This window comes from Trachinotus anak, unplaced genomic scaffold (assembly GCF_046630095.1).
Source record: "Trachinotus anak isolate AG129_WGS33_773 ecotype Australia unplaced genomic scaffold, CSIRO_AGI_Tana_v1 ptg000012l, whole genome shotgun sequence".
NCBI lineage: Eukaryota > Metazoa > Chordata > Actinopteri > Carangiformes > Carangidae > Trachinotus > Trachinotus anak.
Genome location: NW_027273863.1, coordinates 4618852 through 4636360, shown reverse-complemented (window position 1 = coordinate 4636360; position 17509 = coordinate 4618852). Strand labels below are relative to the sequence as shown.

The 17509-nt window shown below is 39.9% G+C and overlaps 1 protein-coding gene across 7 annotated transcripts in view; it reads right to left on the bottom strand.

The window, feature by feature from the left end:
* Positions 1 to 17509, bottom strand: part of astn1 (astrotactin 1) — a 415092-nt gene that overhangs the window by 22024 nt on the left and 375559 nt on the right. For all 7 annotated transcript variants that reach the window (XM_071490448.1, XM_071490449.1, XM_071490451.1 and 4 more), the window contains one exon: positions 102 to 237. In XM_071490448.1, coding sequence (XP_071346549.1) covers positions 102 to 237 — 136 coding nt within the window. The remainder of the gene's footprint in view (positions 1 to 101; positions 238 to 17509) is intronic.

Below are 17509 nucleotides of genomic sequence, written 5' to 3'. Positions count from 1 at the left end.
AACAGTTTTAGTACAGAAAATTGTAGAGAATGAACTGGTTCAAGTATCAGGTTGTTTAATTAGTTTACATGTTCATGAGAAAAGAAAAGAATGTAACTTACATGTATGTGGTGTCAGGCTCCAGGCAGCGAATGATCATACTGACAGAAGAGGACAGGAGGTTGGGGATGTCCCCTAACATCACACATGGAGACCTGGCCCCAGACAAGATGTCATCCACAAAGCTCAGAAGGGTTTCTGCAGCAGAGAGAAAGACAGTGGGATGTTGAGAAGACACAAGTCACCCAAGGTTTTCATGTAGTGCTTCACTTATATTTTGAGAAAAACAGAAATGAGTAGTTCAGGGTTGTAAATGATTATGTCCTCAAAAATATTGATTTTTGCGCAAATGCCTTGTGCAAAATTTTGTGTTTAAATTAGATTACTGCTGTTTACCAATTGTATAACTGGTACACAATTCAGTGAATTCAAATTTATACTACGAGGTAAGATGAGGACATTTCTGCTAAACTTTGCCAGGGCTGAATAAAATATATAAAACACAGGTACATGTCTGTTGCTTGAACAAGCCAATTAATGTGACATGACATAGCTCTCTGCTCTGTATACAGACATCAATACATTAGCCAACAGTGATCAGGTTCTGGATCACACCTGCTTGGCAAAAATACCACTCCTCTACTCAGCCATTAACTTCCATTTATCCTGAGAAAAGGCAAAAACAACAGCTGATACAGTTCTACACATGCGGTCCTTTCACAGTCTTCAACTTCGCTGCTGCAGATGGACAATGAAGGGCACCTTGACAGTGGATGCTGAGGGACAGACTTTCCCCACCTTTCAGCTAAAAGTTTTCTCTCACCTCCAGGTCAACATACCCCAATTTCTGCATTATCCTCATCTGCACCATTCTGATGCCTTGACATCAGCTCCAAGATTATAAAAGTAACACACAATCACCCAGATGAAGTAGGTGTCAAAACCTTCAAATATCCCAATAAAACAAAGGTGAACTGAAACTGAGACTCATGTATAAAACCAAATTTACTATTTTTAGTTTATATTTGGAACATGATTAAACTGGAAATACCAGCTTGTGGTTGTTTGCCTTCACCAACCATCTTCCCTTCCTGGGTTACAGAATTGAATAATGGCCAGAGGTGTTTTTTATAGAACATAATGAAGTCACAGTGAAGTTGACCTTTGATCTTTTGGATATAAAATGTCATTACATTTTATCCTTACAGACATTTGAGTTAAATTTTGTCCTAATTAGTGTATGAATTTGTGAGTTATGGTCAAGAACTTGTTTTGTAAAGCCACAATGACCTTTGACCTTGTTGATCCTAGTTGATCCTTGAGTCCAAGTGAATGTTTGTGTTAGATGTAATGAAATTCCCTTTGGGCATTCCTGATGTATCGCATTCACAAGAACATGAGGTAACTGTAACCTTGACCTATGACCTTTGTCAACCAAAATCTAATCAGTTCATCTTTGACTCCATGTGAATGTTTGTGCCTAATTTGAAGAAATCCCCTCAAGTTGTTACTGAGGTATCGTATTGACGAGAAAAGAATAGACAGATTTATGGACTGCCTCCGGCTCTGGTTGTGGCCACCGTGGAGGCATAAAAAGACAAAGAATTGCTGGGATTTTTTTCTTCAGGCATCATCAACCCATGTCAAAACGTTGTAAAATAAAGAATTAAAATTAACTTGCAATTATGTAAATTGTAATTTTGAATTTTTTTAAAATTTAAATTAGCCCAATTCTTAAATCTGCTGTAGACTGAACAGGGATAACACCTAATATTATTAGTAGTATTCACCTGAGCCTCTGACATGAAAGAGAAGAACCCTCTGACCTCCTCCTCCTTCATCTCCTCCTCCTCAGTGCTCCTTTCCTGCTGCTCGGGCTGCTTGTGACACATGCAGTTAGCTATGTTTTCCCAGCTGGCACTGCGTACGTCAAAAGGGCATTTGGCCACCGGGGTGTGTGTTTCACTGTAAAGAGGAAAAACCCTCTGCTTGGAAAAGCCAAGACTATGTGTGTGTGTGTGAGAGAGAGAGAGTGTGTATGTGTGTGTGCGAAGGTGTGTGAAGTGATGTGTGCTCTAAGGTGGTCATCTGTTACCCTCCTGTGCACAAGCAGTGCCTGTCTGTGTGTATTTATACAATGTGTGTGTGTGAAGTGATGGACACCCTGCCGTGATCACCTGGGCCTTTCTCTGCAAGAGCCTTGCTCTGTGTGTGTGTGTGAGTGATGGCTGCTCTGAGGTGGTCACCTATGTCTTTCCTGTCAAGGAAGACATACCAACTTTACCAACTTGTGTCACCAGCTGGCAAAGTGTGGGCCAAGTGCCACATAGTGGTGGAGGTGTGTTGCAGCTGTCAGGGAGACGTGTTTACTCAGTGCAGAGACTGACACACGAGTGAAAGGTATAAACAACGCTGGAGAGGTAAATGAAAAGTGACATTGTGAGGCTTTGCACTTAGCATGTTAATTGCAAAGCTGGTTGGAATATCTGACTGGTGTGTAAAGAGGCACACAAAAAGGAAACAGTGTTTGAAACCTCACCAGAGAACACAGTTTGAAAGTATGTTGTTATTCCCTCAATATCTGAGCAAGTTGACTTCTAAATGGGAAATTGAGCTCAACATCAATCTAGATGCACAGCTATGGTCCGTCAAAGCCTCCCGACATTAGAAATTCTGTTTATATTTGTGAATATATTAACTACTGTATTATGCACTGGCCATGTTTACTTCAACTGTCTGATAATATTGGCCTTCATGAGGCTAACGGAAACATATTTAATGACTTTAATGAAAACAGTGTCAATATGACCAAGGCTACATGTTCGCTCATTTTTGACCGATCATGGCAGAAGTTCCATGTTTTTAGGGGCTGGGAAAAATAGGACAAAACAACACGGGAGCTGTTTATTTTCCTTTTTAGCTACAGTAGAGAGCAAGAAAAACACAGGACAGAAAGGATTAAACTATTCCCTCTGTTGGATTAAATTTTATTTTACAGCAGTTTGCTGAAGTTTGATTAAAATGCTATTTTTTGTTGTTGACTAAAATACAATAATAATACACAGTATTCTTGTGAAACTAAATTACAGATGACTAAAACTGACCAAAAATGAAAGTATGACTATATATGACTAAAACTTGGTCATATATACATGGACATCATCTCAGGACTAAAACTAAATCTAAAAATTTAGTTTTAGTTTAGAGTTGACAAATTATTTTCTCCTATTGCTACAATACTGGTGAGCAATAAAGTTGTTAATATCTAAAGCATGTATTTTCACTTGTTCTTAAAATCTTGGTAGCTCATAAAAACAGTATCATATTGTATGAGGAAGTCGGTGACTATGGCATCTAATTTTTCCTAATTTGTTGACATGCTTTTTCATGAGGATGTTTGCGTGTTATCTGTCATCAGTGTATACCAGGTGCGGATCTTTCTGAAAGTGGCAATTTTTATATTACTTGCCCATTTACATTTTATTAAGGCTTAAAGGTCAGCATAATTGAGGGCGTGGGTGCTTTGAGTGACAGGTGGGTCAGCGTATACTTGCCACAAACTGGCATCAGCTCCACACATGCTGTCACCAAAATAAGCAGGCATAGAACTGATAACTTATGAAATCAATAAGTGTTTTTACTGAACTTATTGTGATAATTGTGCTGATGCTACATGTGTAATTTTACAATAAATACACAAAACTCTATATACAGTGGACCCCAAAAGTCTGAGAAGTGGTCTCAGGACCCCAGTGTATGTTGTATCATGACAGTGGCAGAAATAAAAAATAACCTGGAGGTGAACTGTTTAAGGGAAGCAAAACTTCAGACAGTACTAAGCTGACTCCTGACCATGGATATCATCCCTTGACTGTGAGTAAGCCAGATTGCAGTCCACACACACAGCCATAATAACAACTGGTTTTCTGTCCATATGTAACTCATAAAACAACATGATTGATAAAATGGGAAACAGCAAACCAAATTCTGAATGATTGGAATGTGGGTCTGGGTGCGCTGTGCTGGAGGCAGCTGAGGGTGGTGTCTGTATTGTTGTTGTTTTGTCCTGACAGCTAGTTTTAAGGCAGTGGACTCACCAAGTTAATTGCTGTGATCTCTGAGCAAAGCAACGCTGCTAAAGAGAAGTCTGATGAGAAGACAAACATGAGCAGTCAGAGAGGTTGTAAATAAATCCTGAGGTTCAAATTACAACAGGGTTAGGGTTGTTCATCACATCAAACGCTGTCAGAGACTAAATCTTAAGGTCCGGCTTTGACCTGCCATACTTGGCTAGTTACAGCCTGTCTGATCATCTAACTGCTCGTCTTTCTTGCCCTTTTAGCCTTGATTCAGACTTCAAACCAAAAAAATAAGACTCAAAGTCGTGATAAACAGGAACTCTCCTTTAGAGAACCTTTCCAGAAAAACCATTATATTGCTCTCTTGAACCATATTGCACATTTGGCCTCACCTCAGTCACTGATGTCAAGGCACATATTTTGCCTTTGGCAGTGTCAAATGGACTGTGATTAGAAAACTGTTAGCCAAGTACAGATGGATGATCCATTCTCACACATTCACTTCCCTGTCTGCTCTCACTCCCAAACTGCCTCTCTCACATGGTGTGAAGTTGTGCCGGAGGAGGAGACTGGCTCAAAACTGACTGTTCATGAACCCTTTAACAAGGCTTTGCTCAAGCACAAAGGCATAAGCCCATTAACTCACAGCACTGGTGTAGACATACGTTTCTGAAAACATCTTAGAAAATATCTTCGAACTTCTGGAACACCTTTCTCTGTGGTCGACTAAGACACCAAACATTATTACTTTGCGGCTTCAAATGCTGCCATCCACTCTTTCCTGTCAATCCCATCTCTCCCTCCAGTCTCCTCTGTAAACCACCTGAAGCAGCAGAACTGCAGTACACAGCCCATTAAAAACAGTTTGAGGAACCCTGCTGTACACTGTCATGATGAGAGGAATGCTTGATGTGGGTGGCCTTCTGGCCAGAAGAACAGAAAGTGCACCTAATTCGACTATAACAAATATCTCAGTCAAAGGAGACGTTTAACACTGTGAACGCTGTGTGCTGCCATGGCATTTATGGACCTGACTCAACACCAGGGGGATAAAAAAGTACATAGACACAAAATGTTTCTCTAGTGTGTTGATTGCTGACAGACAGATAAAAAATGAAACTGATTCTGGAAGTGAATCATAACAGTGCTTCACCATTGATGGCTGCTGATTTGGCCAGGTTGTCATGGTTACTATGAACTAGAAAATTGCTAAGGAAACAGTATGTGAAGAATTTGGACCCCTTCAGGTCCGATGTATTGTTATCATCTGATTATGTCATCTATAAGCTTGATTCCCGAGACATTTTGTCATCATGAATCCCTGCCCAGGTTGCAAACAGGTTCCCTACAGAGTTATTACGATTCCACATCCTCTAGATAATTTCATAAGCCTCTCCAAGAATGCTACAACTTTAACAGAGCACAGCACTTGATTTACTGCGAGTGAACAGATTAGAGATTGTAGCAAAGCAGCAGCCGAATGACATTTTGAATCAAAAGAAAAAAAAGAAAATGAAGTTTTGATGATTTATGCCATCCTGGAAGTGACAACCGAGCCTTTGGCAAGAGAAATGAACACATTTTGAGTCGCTCAGATTTTTGAAAACATATTGAAATGTATTTTCTCTCAGTTGGTGTAACAGGCTGTACTTCCCACCATCTGAGGAACATGATCCTGCATTTGATTTGTACGGCTCTGGCCAGCCGGCTTATCCTAAGATGACATTGGTAGAGTTTTAAAGATCCTATTGGGAAGTGCTGTAAATCTGTCTATTTAGCAAAATCAGTAAATCTGCCTGAGGCAGGAACATCTAGCCTGATAAGTGGGTGGGCACTATGGGAGATACTGAGAATGTGTACGATACTGGAATAAAATGTTGATTATTTGAATGTCACGGCTATAAGCAGAGATCTGCTTGTCTTTGCACAGAATGTAGCTTTCCACTAACAAACCTATTGGAAATAAAAATTCCACTTTCATGCATGCCACAGTCAGACTTGGCTGTAGATGGTTTGGCTGCAATTCCATGTAAGTAACATTAATATTAAAAAAAACTATAAATAACAACAGCAATAGTAATTTGTTCACTAAACCCAGCAACCACACATTGTTATCGTCCAGTCATAGCTTAGCAACTGAAACTCTACATGCCAAATCAGTGTGCATGGGGCTCTAATCAGCAATAAGCAATACTTAGTATGAAGAGCGTGGAAGAGTGGTGTTTTTTGTATGTAGCATTTGCAAAACCAAAAACACAACAGCAAACATGTAGAGAGAGGATCTGCACGTTTGTCTAACCCTAACCCTGCTTTACTCTAAGCTTCAAACGTTAGCATGTCCTTATAGCTATCTCACTGCCAACAGTCGTAACCTGATGTTTTTTCTTTCCAAATGCAAGGGGCATGTCACCAGCTACTAATGATGCTAATTTTTTCCTTGGACATGTTGTTTTAGCCTTAGCCTGATACCACATATGTAGCCATAAAGTTTTTATTTGAGAAAGCTTTTACAGAATTCTTGTTTTTAGGGTCCCATATTTTACTTTTTTAAGTGGTGATATTCATAAGAAGATATATTTGTAGTTTTAAGCACCATAAAACCATCTCAGTGTAGTTTTACATCTCAGGCTTGTCTCTGGAGCTCTAACAAAAACAGGTCGGGTGACTGTTTTCTGACTGACATAGACACGCCAACCACAGGAACCAGACTGTAGCCTACCACTGTAGCTTGGTCAAACTCACCGGAAAATGCAATGAGCTGAAGAGCTAATAGCTGGTTTTCAGTCCAAGTGAACTCAAAACAATGTGATTGATAAAATGGGAGACTTAAAACAGCAAGATTAAACTAATCCAATGATTGGTAGAAGAATAGTGCTAAAAAAGAATAAAAGCTTATAACTGGAGAGGCCAAAAAATGCTGAGGGCGTTGACTGTTTCCTTGTGACTCGTTTTAAGGCTCAGTATCTGAATACAGGTTGTGTGCATTTCTTCATGATTGAGTGCTGTGATACTCTCACAGTTTTTACATAGACCTTGTGAGGGAGCTGCAAGCCTCCCCTCACTAAACGGGTGCACAGTTCCTACACCCACATTCCCAAATGCACTGAGATATGTAAATTAAATTATTTGTTTAGTGAGTCTTTTAATGCATTAATGTTGGGATGTTTTTGTTTGTTGATGTCTTGTCTTGTTTCTTGTTGACTCTCTCTCTCTGAGATAATATCCAGGGATCAGTACTGTCAAAGAGGCGTGTCCATGAAAATGCTGTTGACAATGGCCTGGTGTGTTCACTCAGTCTTGTTGGGCCAAACCAAGTGGACTAAGGACAGGGGGAAAGGTTGGAAAAGAGTTGGGTTATCCTTAATTTGTTTTTGTTTGGAATTAGTCAAGGTTGTCTGAGTAAAATGTAAATATTATATGCTCTTTGAAAAGAACTGTGTAAAGGTAAATATTAGCTACTGCGCATCGTGTATATTTTCTGCAATCCTTGGTGTAAACTTGCTGTGGTAATGGTTAATGTTGGAGCCTTTATATATTAGATGGACGTCAGTTGGTGTTTGTCCTGGGAAGACAGGGAATCCATGCTGCTCTAAATATGGCTCTGTGAAATGTACCAATTCAGAAAAGGAAACCAGCTCTGCCAAAGTTTGGATGCTGTGTTTCTTCCTGTTGGTCGTATGTCTCAGTGGCTGCTGCCATCAACAGTTAAATAAGAGCCAATCCATCACAAAATCTTTGCAGACGTGCTACAAAACAGTCTCACTTTCTACAATATCTACATTTAAAACAAATGAGCTGGAAACATTAAGACGTCAACTAGACACAGAGTTTTCATACAACTCACTGAGTTTTAGCATTAGCATTGGCTTATGCTAGCGAGCCACACCTGAAGAAAACATCATGTGACATTTGTAATCTCAGCTGATAAGATCTATTTTTGTCGGCTAGAAACAGGAATCCTGTTTGTGTTTAGTTCAGCGTAAAATATTAGTTACTAGTGATGTATTTCTGAATATGTGAGCGAGTTTTAGTTACCTCTTAGTTGTTAGGAGGAGGAGAATAAGGTTTAAAAGAGTAACTACATAATCATAAATAGATCATAGATCATAGATAAAACATATTCTTCATTTTCACAGGTTTACAAGCTGATATCCAAACACACACCTCCTACTATCTACTGCTGAGCTAATAACCCACTAGGTACTGGTAAAGTGAAATTTTAATATGATGGGTGGGTTACCGGTAGCCAACCCAAACACATTTGATTGGGTACATTTATGTAACCACCCCTGAGTATAGGATGAGTCATGAAAAATATTTTTACAGCCAGAGAAAATAGGGTTTTTGGTATAAAACAGTCAAAAACAAGTTTGTGACAATATTATGACAACATGCAACAAGAAATGAACAAAAATGAACAATCAACAGAAGCACACAAGAATAAGAGCTTGTGTGCATTTCCACATGCCTTATTTGCTTCTTCTTTTCCATTGCACTTTTGCTTTTATTGATCCACCAACTTTTCCAAGCGTAAAACTTTTTTTTTTTTTATTTCAAGGGGTGGATGGAAAAACTCTCACTGACTGTCACCCACACTGAGGACACAACACCAAACATGACCAAGGGTGACACCAAATGAATCATCTTTACGGAGACAATGGATTTATATCAGGTTCGGTGAATCCAAAACTACAACGGAACATCAAGTTCAATGCAGAGGAATGAGATGACACACACCACACATAGATTGTGGGGATCCAGTTTTTAGAGGGGAGAGCCACAACTCTGGGGAACTTGTCATTCAGCTGGAGTTGTTTACCCTCAGCATTCTTAAAGTATGATTGGTTGGAAAAATCAAGGTTTGCCAGGAGACTGATGTGAGTTATGGGATGTCTCACCTTTTGAAGTTCTGCCTGCTGTCGTCAGTTCAGTTGTGCAGGCCTGGACCCTTAGTGAGCTTGTGTGTGTGTGTGTGTGTGTGTGTGTGTGTGTGTGTGTGTGTGTGTGTGTGTGTGTGTGTGGACCCTTCTAGCCAATCCACTGCTGTTTTTTTCAGCTTCTTAATGGAAAGGACAGGTGCTTTAAAGATGATAATGTTTTTACTGTGGAATCTTAATGTCCATCAGACAGTAGATCGAAAGAAGTCACGCTTACATAACAGTGCCAGTTATGCCATGAAAGTCTGTGTCACCATGCCAGGCTTGCAAAGAGCCAACGTCACTCACTTTCAAAATAAGATAACAAAACCCTCATGATTGTGCTTTGCATCCAACTCAAGCTAACAATGCTGACGTGTTGCTGCCTTGAAACTGTGTTTTCTTTTCTTAAAAATTTGAATGAGAACTGGAACATTTAATAAATGCACTTGTTTGATTCTTTTCAAGAGGGAAATAAAAAGATGTCTTATTTAGCATAAGCATAAAGACTGTGGGGAGAGGGAAGCAGCAATTTCAAAGATGACTAATTATCGTGTTGTATCTTGTTTAATATGTTCAAAAGTAAAATGTAAAAATCATATGATTTTACAGGAAATTATGTGTTGGAGCTTTTCCTTGTCAAACAATAGTTTATCTGTGTGCTGAGTAGCGTGTCTGGCCATGGCAGCAGTTGCTGTTGTCTTAGATAGGCATGGTGGTACCAAACCTACCAGCCTTACTGTGATAATGCTGCACAGTCACAGCACTGATAGTTGTTTTTCAAGAAATAGTTACAGCAAGTAATGCTCCCTAAAACCACCTACTGTCATTGTTACATTTCTTTTTCTGTAGAGAATTTTGTAGATTATAACATAATTATATAACAATATAATAAAACTGACTTCTAAAGATGTTGGTAAGTATTTTTAAACTTCATGCAAAGCCAGGCTAGCTGTATCAGCTTCTCCAGTCTTTAAGCTAAGCTAGGCTAGCCACATCCAGACTCCAGCACTGTACTTAATGCAGAGGCAGAGGGTGATATCAGTTTTCTTCTCCAACCCTCAGGAAGCAAATAAGCACATTTCCCAAAATGTGATAATGTAATAGGTATTTCCTTTTTGTTTGGGTTTGAATAAAGTTCATATAGTTGTATGACAGAAGCCTAAGCAAACTGCAAACCCTTAAAATTATGCCTTTGAGGCAGGAGGCTGCATTTGCAAATCAAAATGGGACGTGTGATTTATATGGCATGTGAGTACTGGAAGCAATTTGTATCTCCCTGAACTACATTCAAAACACTGTAAAAAAATACACTTAGTTAACAGTTAATTTGTTCACCTGGCTAAGACTAATTGGAGTCTAAAGAAATTCTGCGTACTGCATCTATCATACTTTCATGACCACAAAAGTTGTTTATTTTTATAAGGTAGTAATATTACGCTTACCTCATAGGTAAATGCAAAACGGAGCCTAATCATTTCACCTTTCTCTTTTTCTCCTGCAGTGATAGCACCATGTCTCACAATCATCCACTAAAACAGAAGTCAGGTTTAGAGAGGTACAAATCATGAACCTGGTGACCTGAGAGGAGAGGGGTGAGAAGAAAACGATAGCATGGTAAAGGGAGAGAGAGAGAGAGAGAGAGAGAGAGAGAGAGCGAGAGAAGGAGAGAGCAAATGGGAAGTTTACAGTGCAACACCAATGCACACACACACAATTATGCACAAACACACAAATACCGCCTATAAAGGTAAACCCTTGAGCTTAAATGTTCTCCTTTCTCCATCCTATAACAGGTTTCACTACGGGTTGCCTGGGAATTCATCCACTTCTGTTAAAGCAGACAGCTTCCTTGTAACTAGCTGTAATTGGCAGTTACACACACACACACACACACACACACACAATTGGCAGCAAAGCCTTTAATAAATAACATCTGGGCCTGGTTGTCTACCTTTCCATTGAATAAAAGGCAAAAACACCAGCAACACAACAACAACAGATCACTGACAAACCCTTCACTGTTGTTTCTTGGCACTTCAGCACTGGTCACAACCACTACCAGACCATGATGATTGGCCACATGGAGTGGGATTGTTTTTAGTCTCTGAAGACCAACATCTCAGTGGATGTGAAGGGGTAATTGTTGAACAGACAGAACAGAAGGGGAATGATAAGGAAGATGAGGAAGAAGAGGGTAGGAAAGCCTGAAGGTATCATTAAAAAAAAAAAAAAAAACAGCCCTGCGTGAAAGGGAAGGAGGTACAGCCCTGCAATCTGCGTGCGCTTTCTCCAAATCTGTGTTTGCTACATGTGCTGCTGGGCTGCCATTTGCGTCACGGCAGCATAATTCATAGAACATTACATCTTCAGAGGGGCGATAAATTGTTTTATAATTTGATAGAAGTGCGTCTGACTAAATTGATAGCAGTTGCCATGAGAGAGCTTTGCACGCCAACCATAAATTTGGCCAAATACGTCAATAAAAGAATGAAACACCTTGGACAAAGTGGAATACAGCAGTCAGTTACACACAGTGAAGTCTGAAGGCTGCATACCTTGTAAACAAGTGCGTGCCCACATATCAGTGCTTTATATGTGGTTTATGTGGGGGAAAGTCAAGATTTTGGCTTCTCTCAACGTATCCGTTTTCTTTCATCTTTCTTACTTTCTTTCTTTTCCCCTCTCATTTTTTATTGTATCTGTTGTTCCCCTCTCAACTGAGCTATGCACAGTTCACAATGACAACATTTTTAAGTGCTTCTGGAGGGTTCAAGCTGTCCGTCAGTCGTTCGTCTCACGCAAACGATAAGCTTCTATTTCTGAAAAAGTATCAGTTCTCACCAGCTTGCTCCAAATGTTTTTTTTCTTTCTTTTCTTAGCGTGCACAGAGAAGCTCAACCCACAATAATGTGTCATTCACATTAGGCAGATTTTCCAGTTTGAACTTATGAACTATATCTGCAGCGATCCATCAAGGCCCGCAATGCCACTGTGAACTTTTCTTACTGGTTTTCTGCTGGTAAAAAACACTTTTTGTCTATTCATCTCATATATCTCTTATTAGGCAGTGAGGATCATGGGGAAGGCAGTTTGGCGAGCCGCTGTCCTTTCAGCACCAAAGGAGATGTGGCGATAAAAGGATGGCTTTTTGGTTCGGTGGATAGTGATGAATTTAACAGAGGATGAAGTCATTAGAACGGTTATTTTTTCTTCTGTAGAGATTATATATATTTCTTTTCTTTTCTTTTGACAACTCATTCCTCCTTCATTGTCTGTTAGCTGGGACAACACTAAATTCTCTGGACCCCAGATCCTCCTGGACGATTAAAAGATGAAAGATGCTTCTCTGCTTGACCTGCATTTATATAGTATTGCTGTAGTAAAGCAGAGCAGGTTTAATTAATCTCTTTCCAAATATAAGCTTTCCCACATTGATTATAATCTAAACATGTCTTGGGGAGTACAGCTGCATATATGAAGAAGTTGTATAAAGCCTTTTTGGGCTTTGCATAATGGGTAACATAGGTACCAGATTTTGACAAAGTATAAGGATGTATGGAATAAAGAAGACAATAAAACTGTGGTTCTGCTACACTAATTTAATACTTGTCCACTGTGAGCCAGAATGGTAATATAATGCTGAACTGGTGCAGCACTCTTCTGTTAAATCAAAGTTACCATTCTAATGTGAAGCAGAACTTCAATCAACACCAGCAGAAGCAGATGCATTGTTGTGGTTGCTGCAATAATGTGGTTCTGCATTTTTTTAAGTCAAGTTTAAACACTGACCAGAACCACCAAAGGGTAAAATTCACCTGTGGCTGTTTTTTGATTGTATTCAACTTTGTTTCAATATAATATAATTTGGAACTTTAAACTTTTGTACGCAGAATTATTTGAATGTGCACAGGTCCAAAACAAATTAGAGGAAAGAACACTTTAGAATCCTATTCTACATCATTAGCATTATTATTGTTATTATTATCATCATCATTATTATCATTAAGGCCTATAAAAACACTGCAATAGACTTTTTTTTCCCTAAATTGTAGGTAAGCTGCGAGGTACTGAATGTTTGTGCAGTGTGTCTGAGAAATGTGTAGCAGAAATAATCTCAAAATCAAGAACATTTGATTCATTTTATCCCTGATTTTTTTTTATGATTCCTGTTGTTTTTATTTAGTCGTTCTTTATTTGCTGTTATTTGCTGTTTTTTTTGCTGTTTTTTTTTTTCCTGTGAAGCACCTTGTAATCTCGTTTAGAAAAGTGCTATATAAATAAAGTTTACTGTATTATTAAATAATTTTATTGTCATTTTGTGAGTAGCATAAAGGGATTTCATTATACCATTCTGTGTTTTAGAATGATAAATAAATGAAACTCATACATTGAAAAGTGCATTCTAATAGTGGGTACCCAGTCATGGTTTCAGGTATACAGTGACCCCTGCTGGTTCTAGTGTTACGTAGAAATCTTACAAGCTGACTTGTCAAGTCTTGTCAAACAAGACTGAAAAAAGACTTTCAGCTGACTGTGCTGCCAAGAAACGGTGAACATCTTAGCCCTTGAGGCTAATGTTAGCTAGCATACTACTGCTGACAGATATTGACACTGACAGTTAAAATCTCACCTCCAAGTCTAGCTGAAGAATAGACAACCATCTGTGAGGCAACCACAAAACCATTTTCTCATCCAGACTCATTTAACCTTCTGCTATTGTTTGTTTTCACTCCAAAATATTTCGAAAGTTCCAGCAAGTTGTTGCACCATTTTGTTTACATCTGCTTCCCTATCTCGTGCGGTCGCATGAGTTGGTACATTTTCCTCCGATTGCTCTCTCTGGTACTATAATAATATAATATCCTGTAGTGTGTGGTGTGCCATTATTTTCAAATCTTGTAGTTTATGCATGTTTGAAATTAGAGAGAAGAACATCTGTGAAGTTTCTTCTAATGTGCGTCATGCAACGTCAGCGTCTGTTAAAATGCCTTTAGTCTGAGCCCAGTTTATTGATTGAAAATCTTTATTGTCCCAGAGGGGCAATTTTGTTTGCAACAGAGTCCACACATCACACATCAGAGGTCAACACAATAAAAAATAAAAACATACCTACAATGAAATACTCCTATGGATTCCATCATGGTGGATGGGCTGTGGGATGACATATGTGATATTCGTAATACAATATGGCACCATGATGCACGGCAATGGCACCAGTGCCTACAGTTTGTTTAAAAACCCAACAGCCAATGGAACAAATGACCTTAAATATCTGTTTGATTTGGCCCTCCTGGCATGAGTAAACCCCCTCTCTGTCGGCAGAAATCTAAACTCTGCATGCAAAAGGTGCTTATATCCATGTATGTATTGTGACTCTGTTCTAAATGAAATCCAGCATTTCTCCACTTCACTTATGACCTCAGTGAAAATACAACTTTGATTCAGCGGCAACAACAAAGGTGCATGCACAGTAGCTCACCATTCTCACACACTACTGCAGCAATGACATCAGTAAAAGTGCTTCAGCTCCAACTCTCAAGCAGCTTCAGTCTGGATTACTGTAAAGGTTAAAAAGTGGCTGTGAGGATCATGGTGGCCTTGACTGGACAATGATAGACACTTCACACAGCAACAGTTAGGGCTTGACTCCCATTGTACCTATCAGAGCATACAAGCACAGTGCTCTCTGCTGTTCATTTGCATGTACTGTAAGAGGGCAACAGAGAAGATTGTACCTGGTATTTACGAGAAGAATAACAAATCTACATGAAGTATGAGCAGCAAGCAGGGCTGGGGAAGAATCAGTACCAAAATGTTATTGCTGAAATGTTTTGTTTTTTTTTAATTGCATGACCACATGTCAAAGGGACTCATTTACCAGTGCAGTTTAGCCTCTGACATATAGAACATTTATCTTCTTCATGATGATGCCAAAAGAGGCCCATGTGGTTTTCAACAAAGGTTTCAGCCAAAGTACCCTTTTATAATTGGCAGTTCAAAGCTGCTATCTTAAATTGCTGATTGCTGAAAATGCATCAGACACTGAGTTTGGTGACAGTTGCCACCACAGTTCAAATAAATATTCTCTTTGTATCTAATTACGTTTTTTAGAAGTGCCCTATCTTGATTAGAAGATTTAAAAAATATATAAAACGTCTCCCATCTGCTGCCGGTCCTTGTTTGATCTCTTAAGCCCAACTCAGAGGGAAGTGTGAATCTGAATAACCTCACGGTGTCAATGACCAGCAGAAGAAATAAATACAAAAAAGGAGTTTGTGTGCATATGTGTCTTTTGTAGGTATTAGGTCATTCCTTCAAGCCCAGCAGACAAAGTGGCTGACAGACTATGAAAATATTTGAATGGGTCATACATCAGTTATACTGTGGGTATGAATGGGTCGATGAACACTAGAAACAGATGAACAACGTTGCATTAAAATGTCCTGTCATTAAAAGCTTCCTGCGGCACTGTGTTGTCAGAGAGCAAAAGCCTCTGGTAAAGTCTCCCATAGCAAATTAGTGCCCAGTGAAGGGTCTGAGATAAGCCTGGGTTGGGTGCCTGAAGGTGGACATGGGCAAAAACATATGTGTTGTTGGACTGAACCCTGGTTATGCAAACTGGCTATTGAAACATGGAATGCCTTTCCTGGGGAAGGTGTATATGCAGTTCTGACCTCATATTGTTGGGCACACCTGTATGTAAAGCACTGGTTCTGGACCCAAACTCCTTGATAGGGACAGGAATCCCTTTGTGGATTTGTCCAAGGAAAGAAGCACCGGGTGGTGTGAGAATACAATATATATAGCTATTGATACATAGATTTTTTTCCCATGAGTGCAAGAGGATCACCTCCAGCGACATCTGTTGCAGACAAGAAAGCTCTGACTCCCATTTGTGTATATATTGAACAGGACTTAACAGAGCCCAGCCTTCTTGGAATCCCTTGGCGGTGTTCTGGAGAAAGCTCCAACTTGAGACTTTATAGGGAGACATCACTGCTCGTGTTGGCGAAGAAGGAGAAACCTGGAGTGAATGCGATCTTAAAATCAAGTGGTATTTTGTTTTTGAACTGCACTCATGGGCTAACCAACACCATGTTTCACAAGTGCACAAAGCAGTAAAACGCCAGGCCAAAGATTGATGAGCTGCTTGCAGTCATAACATAACACAACATGAGTAAAGAGAAATGCAGAGCAGTCAGTTGATGACCTCTTGAGGTAAATGGGATCAGATTATTGGGGAACCTGTTAGACTTGATAAACATGTTCAGGAGATCTCACAGTATGTGTATTCAAGGGGTGGTTTGGGACATGCTGTAGCTGGGAGGGTCTACACCTCCAAGTCTGAGGCCATGGTACTGACACAACTGAGTTGGTGCGTCATGGGAATGTTTTACATTGACGTTGGGGTCATAACCACAAATGAGGGTAAAATGCTGGCAGATGATTGACTAGCAGATTGGTTCAATTTCTAGAGTTCTGTCAATGTTGTATCAAGTTGATTGTGAAACTGCTATGCCTTTCCTTCACAATCACAACCATAGATCTGTGACTGAAGGAATACAAATGTGGATACATGCATAAAAATGTTTTCTTTGCAGAGTGTCTGGGTACACCTTAGCGTCAGAAGCGTAGAGCACTGATGAACCAATGCATTGAAAGAAGCCATGTGGTTCAGGCTTCTGATTAGGATGCCTCATATAGACCTTCCTGTGGAAGCATTCTGAATGCATCCAAATAGGAGGAGACCTGGGGGCAGACCAGAACATGCTCTGGGTTTACATATCTTGTGAAGCCTGAAAATGTCTCAGGATTTGGCAGATGGAGCTAGAATGTGTATACTTACAGGAGCCTCTGCACTGTTGCTTTCTGTAGAAGGGGAAAGTGGCTGGATGGGTGGTGGGGTTAAAATATCACTTATGCATGTGAAATTACACTTAACATGCCTGCAAAAAGAACATTTATTTTACAGGAAGGAAGGGACCGACTCCTGAATGCTCAAGATGACATAGTGTTGTGCTCACTGCAGTAAAGAGGAAGCAGGTGGGAAGGGTCAAGCAGTGGCAGCTTGGAGGAAGTGACTGGTGCTAAGAGGAAGCTCAGCCTGGTTTAGGTTTGAGGTGATACACACTTTTCAGTCGCCCCTGGTGTCTGTGTGTATGTATGTGATGTAGATAGGTGAGTAATGTGTTTATTGATTGGATTCCATGTTCCACTGACCCTTGAGCAAACCTTGCCCTCGCTGGGTGATCAAAACTGTTACATCATTGTATTGCTCACAGCTCAGGGGATGTTTGTTTTCACAGCGAGACTGGTCCAACCGAGCGGTGCCCTGACTTAAAGCAGACTTCCTATTCATGAAGCTTCCACACATCTGCTGAGGACCGTGCATATGCGTGTGTGTATGTGTGCGCTTACACTATGATCTCACCTTGTGTGCCTGAAGCTTGTTAAGGGAGAGATTACTGCACA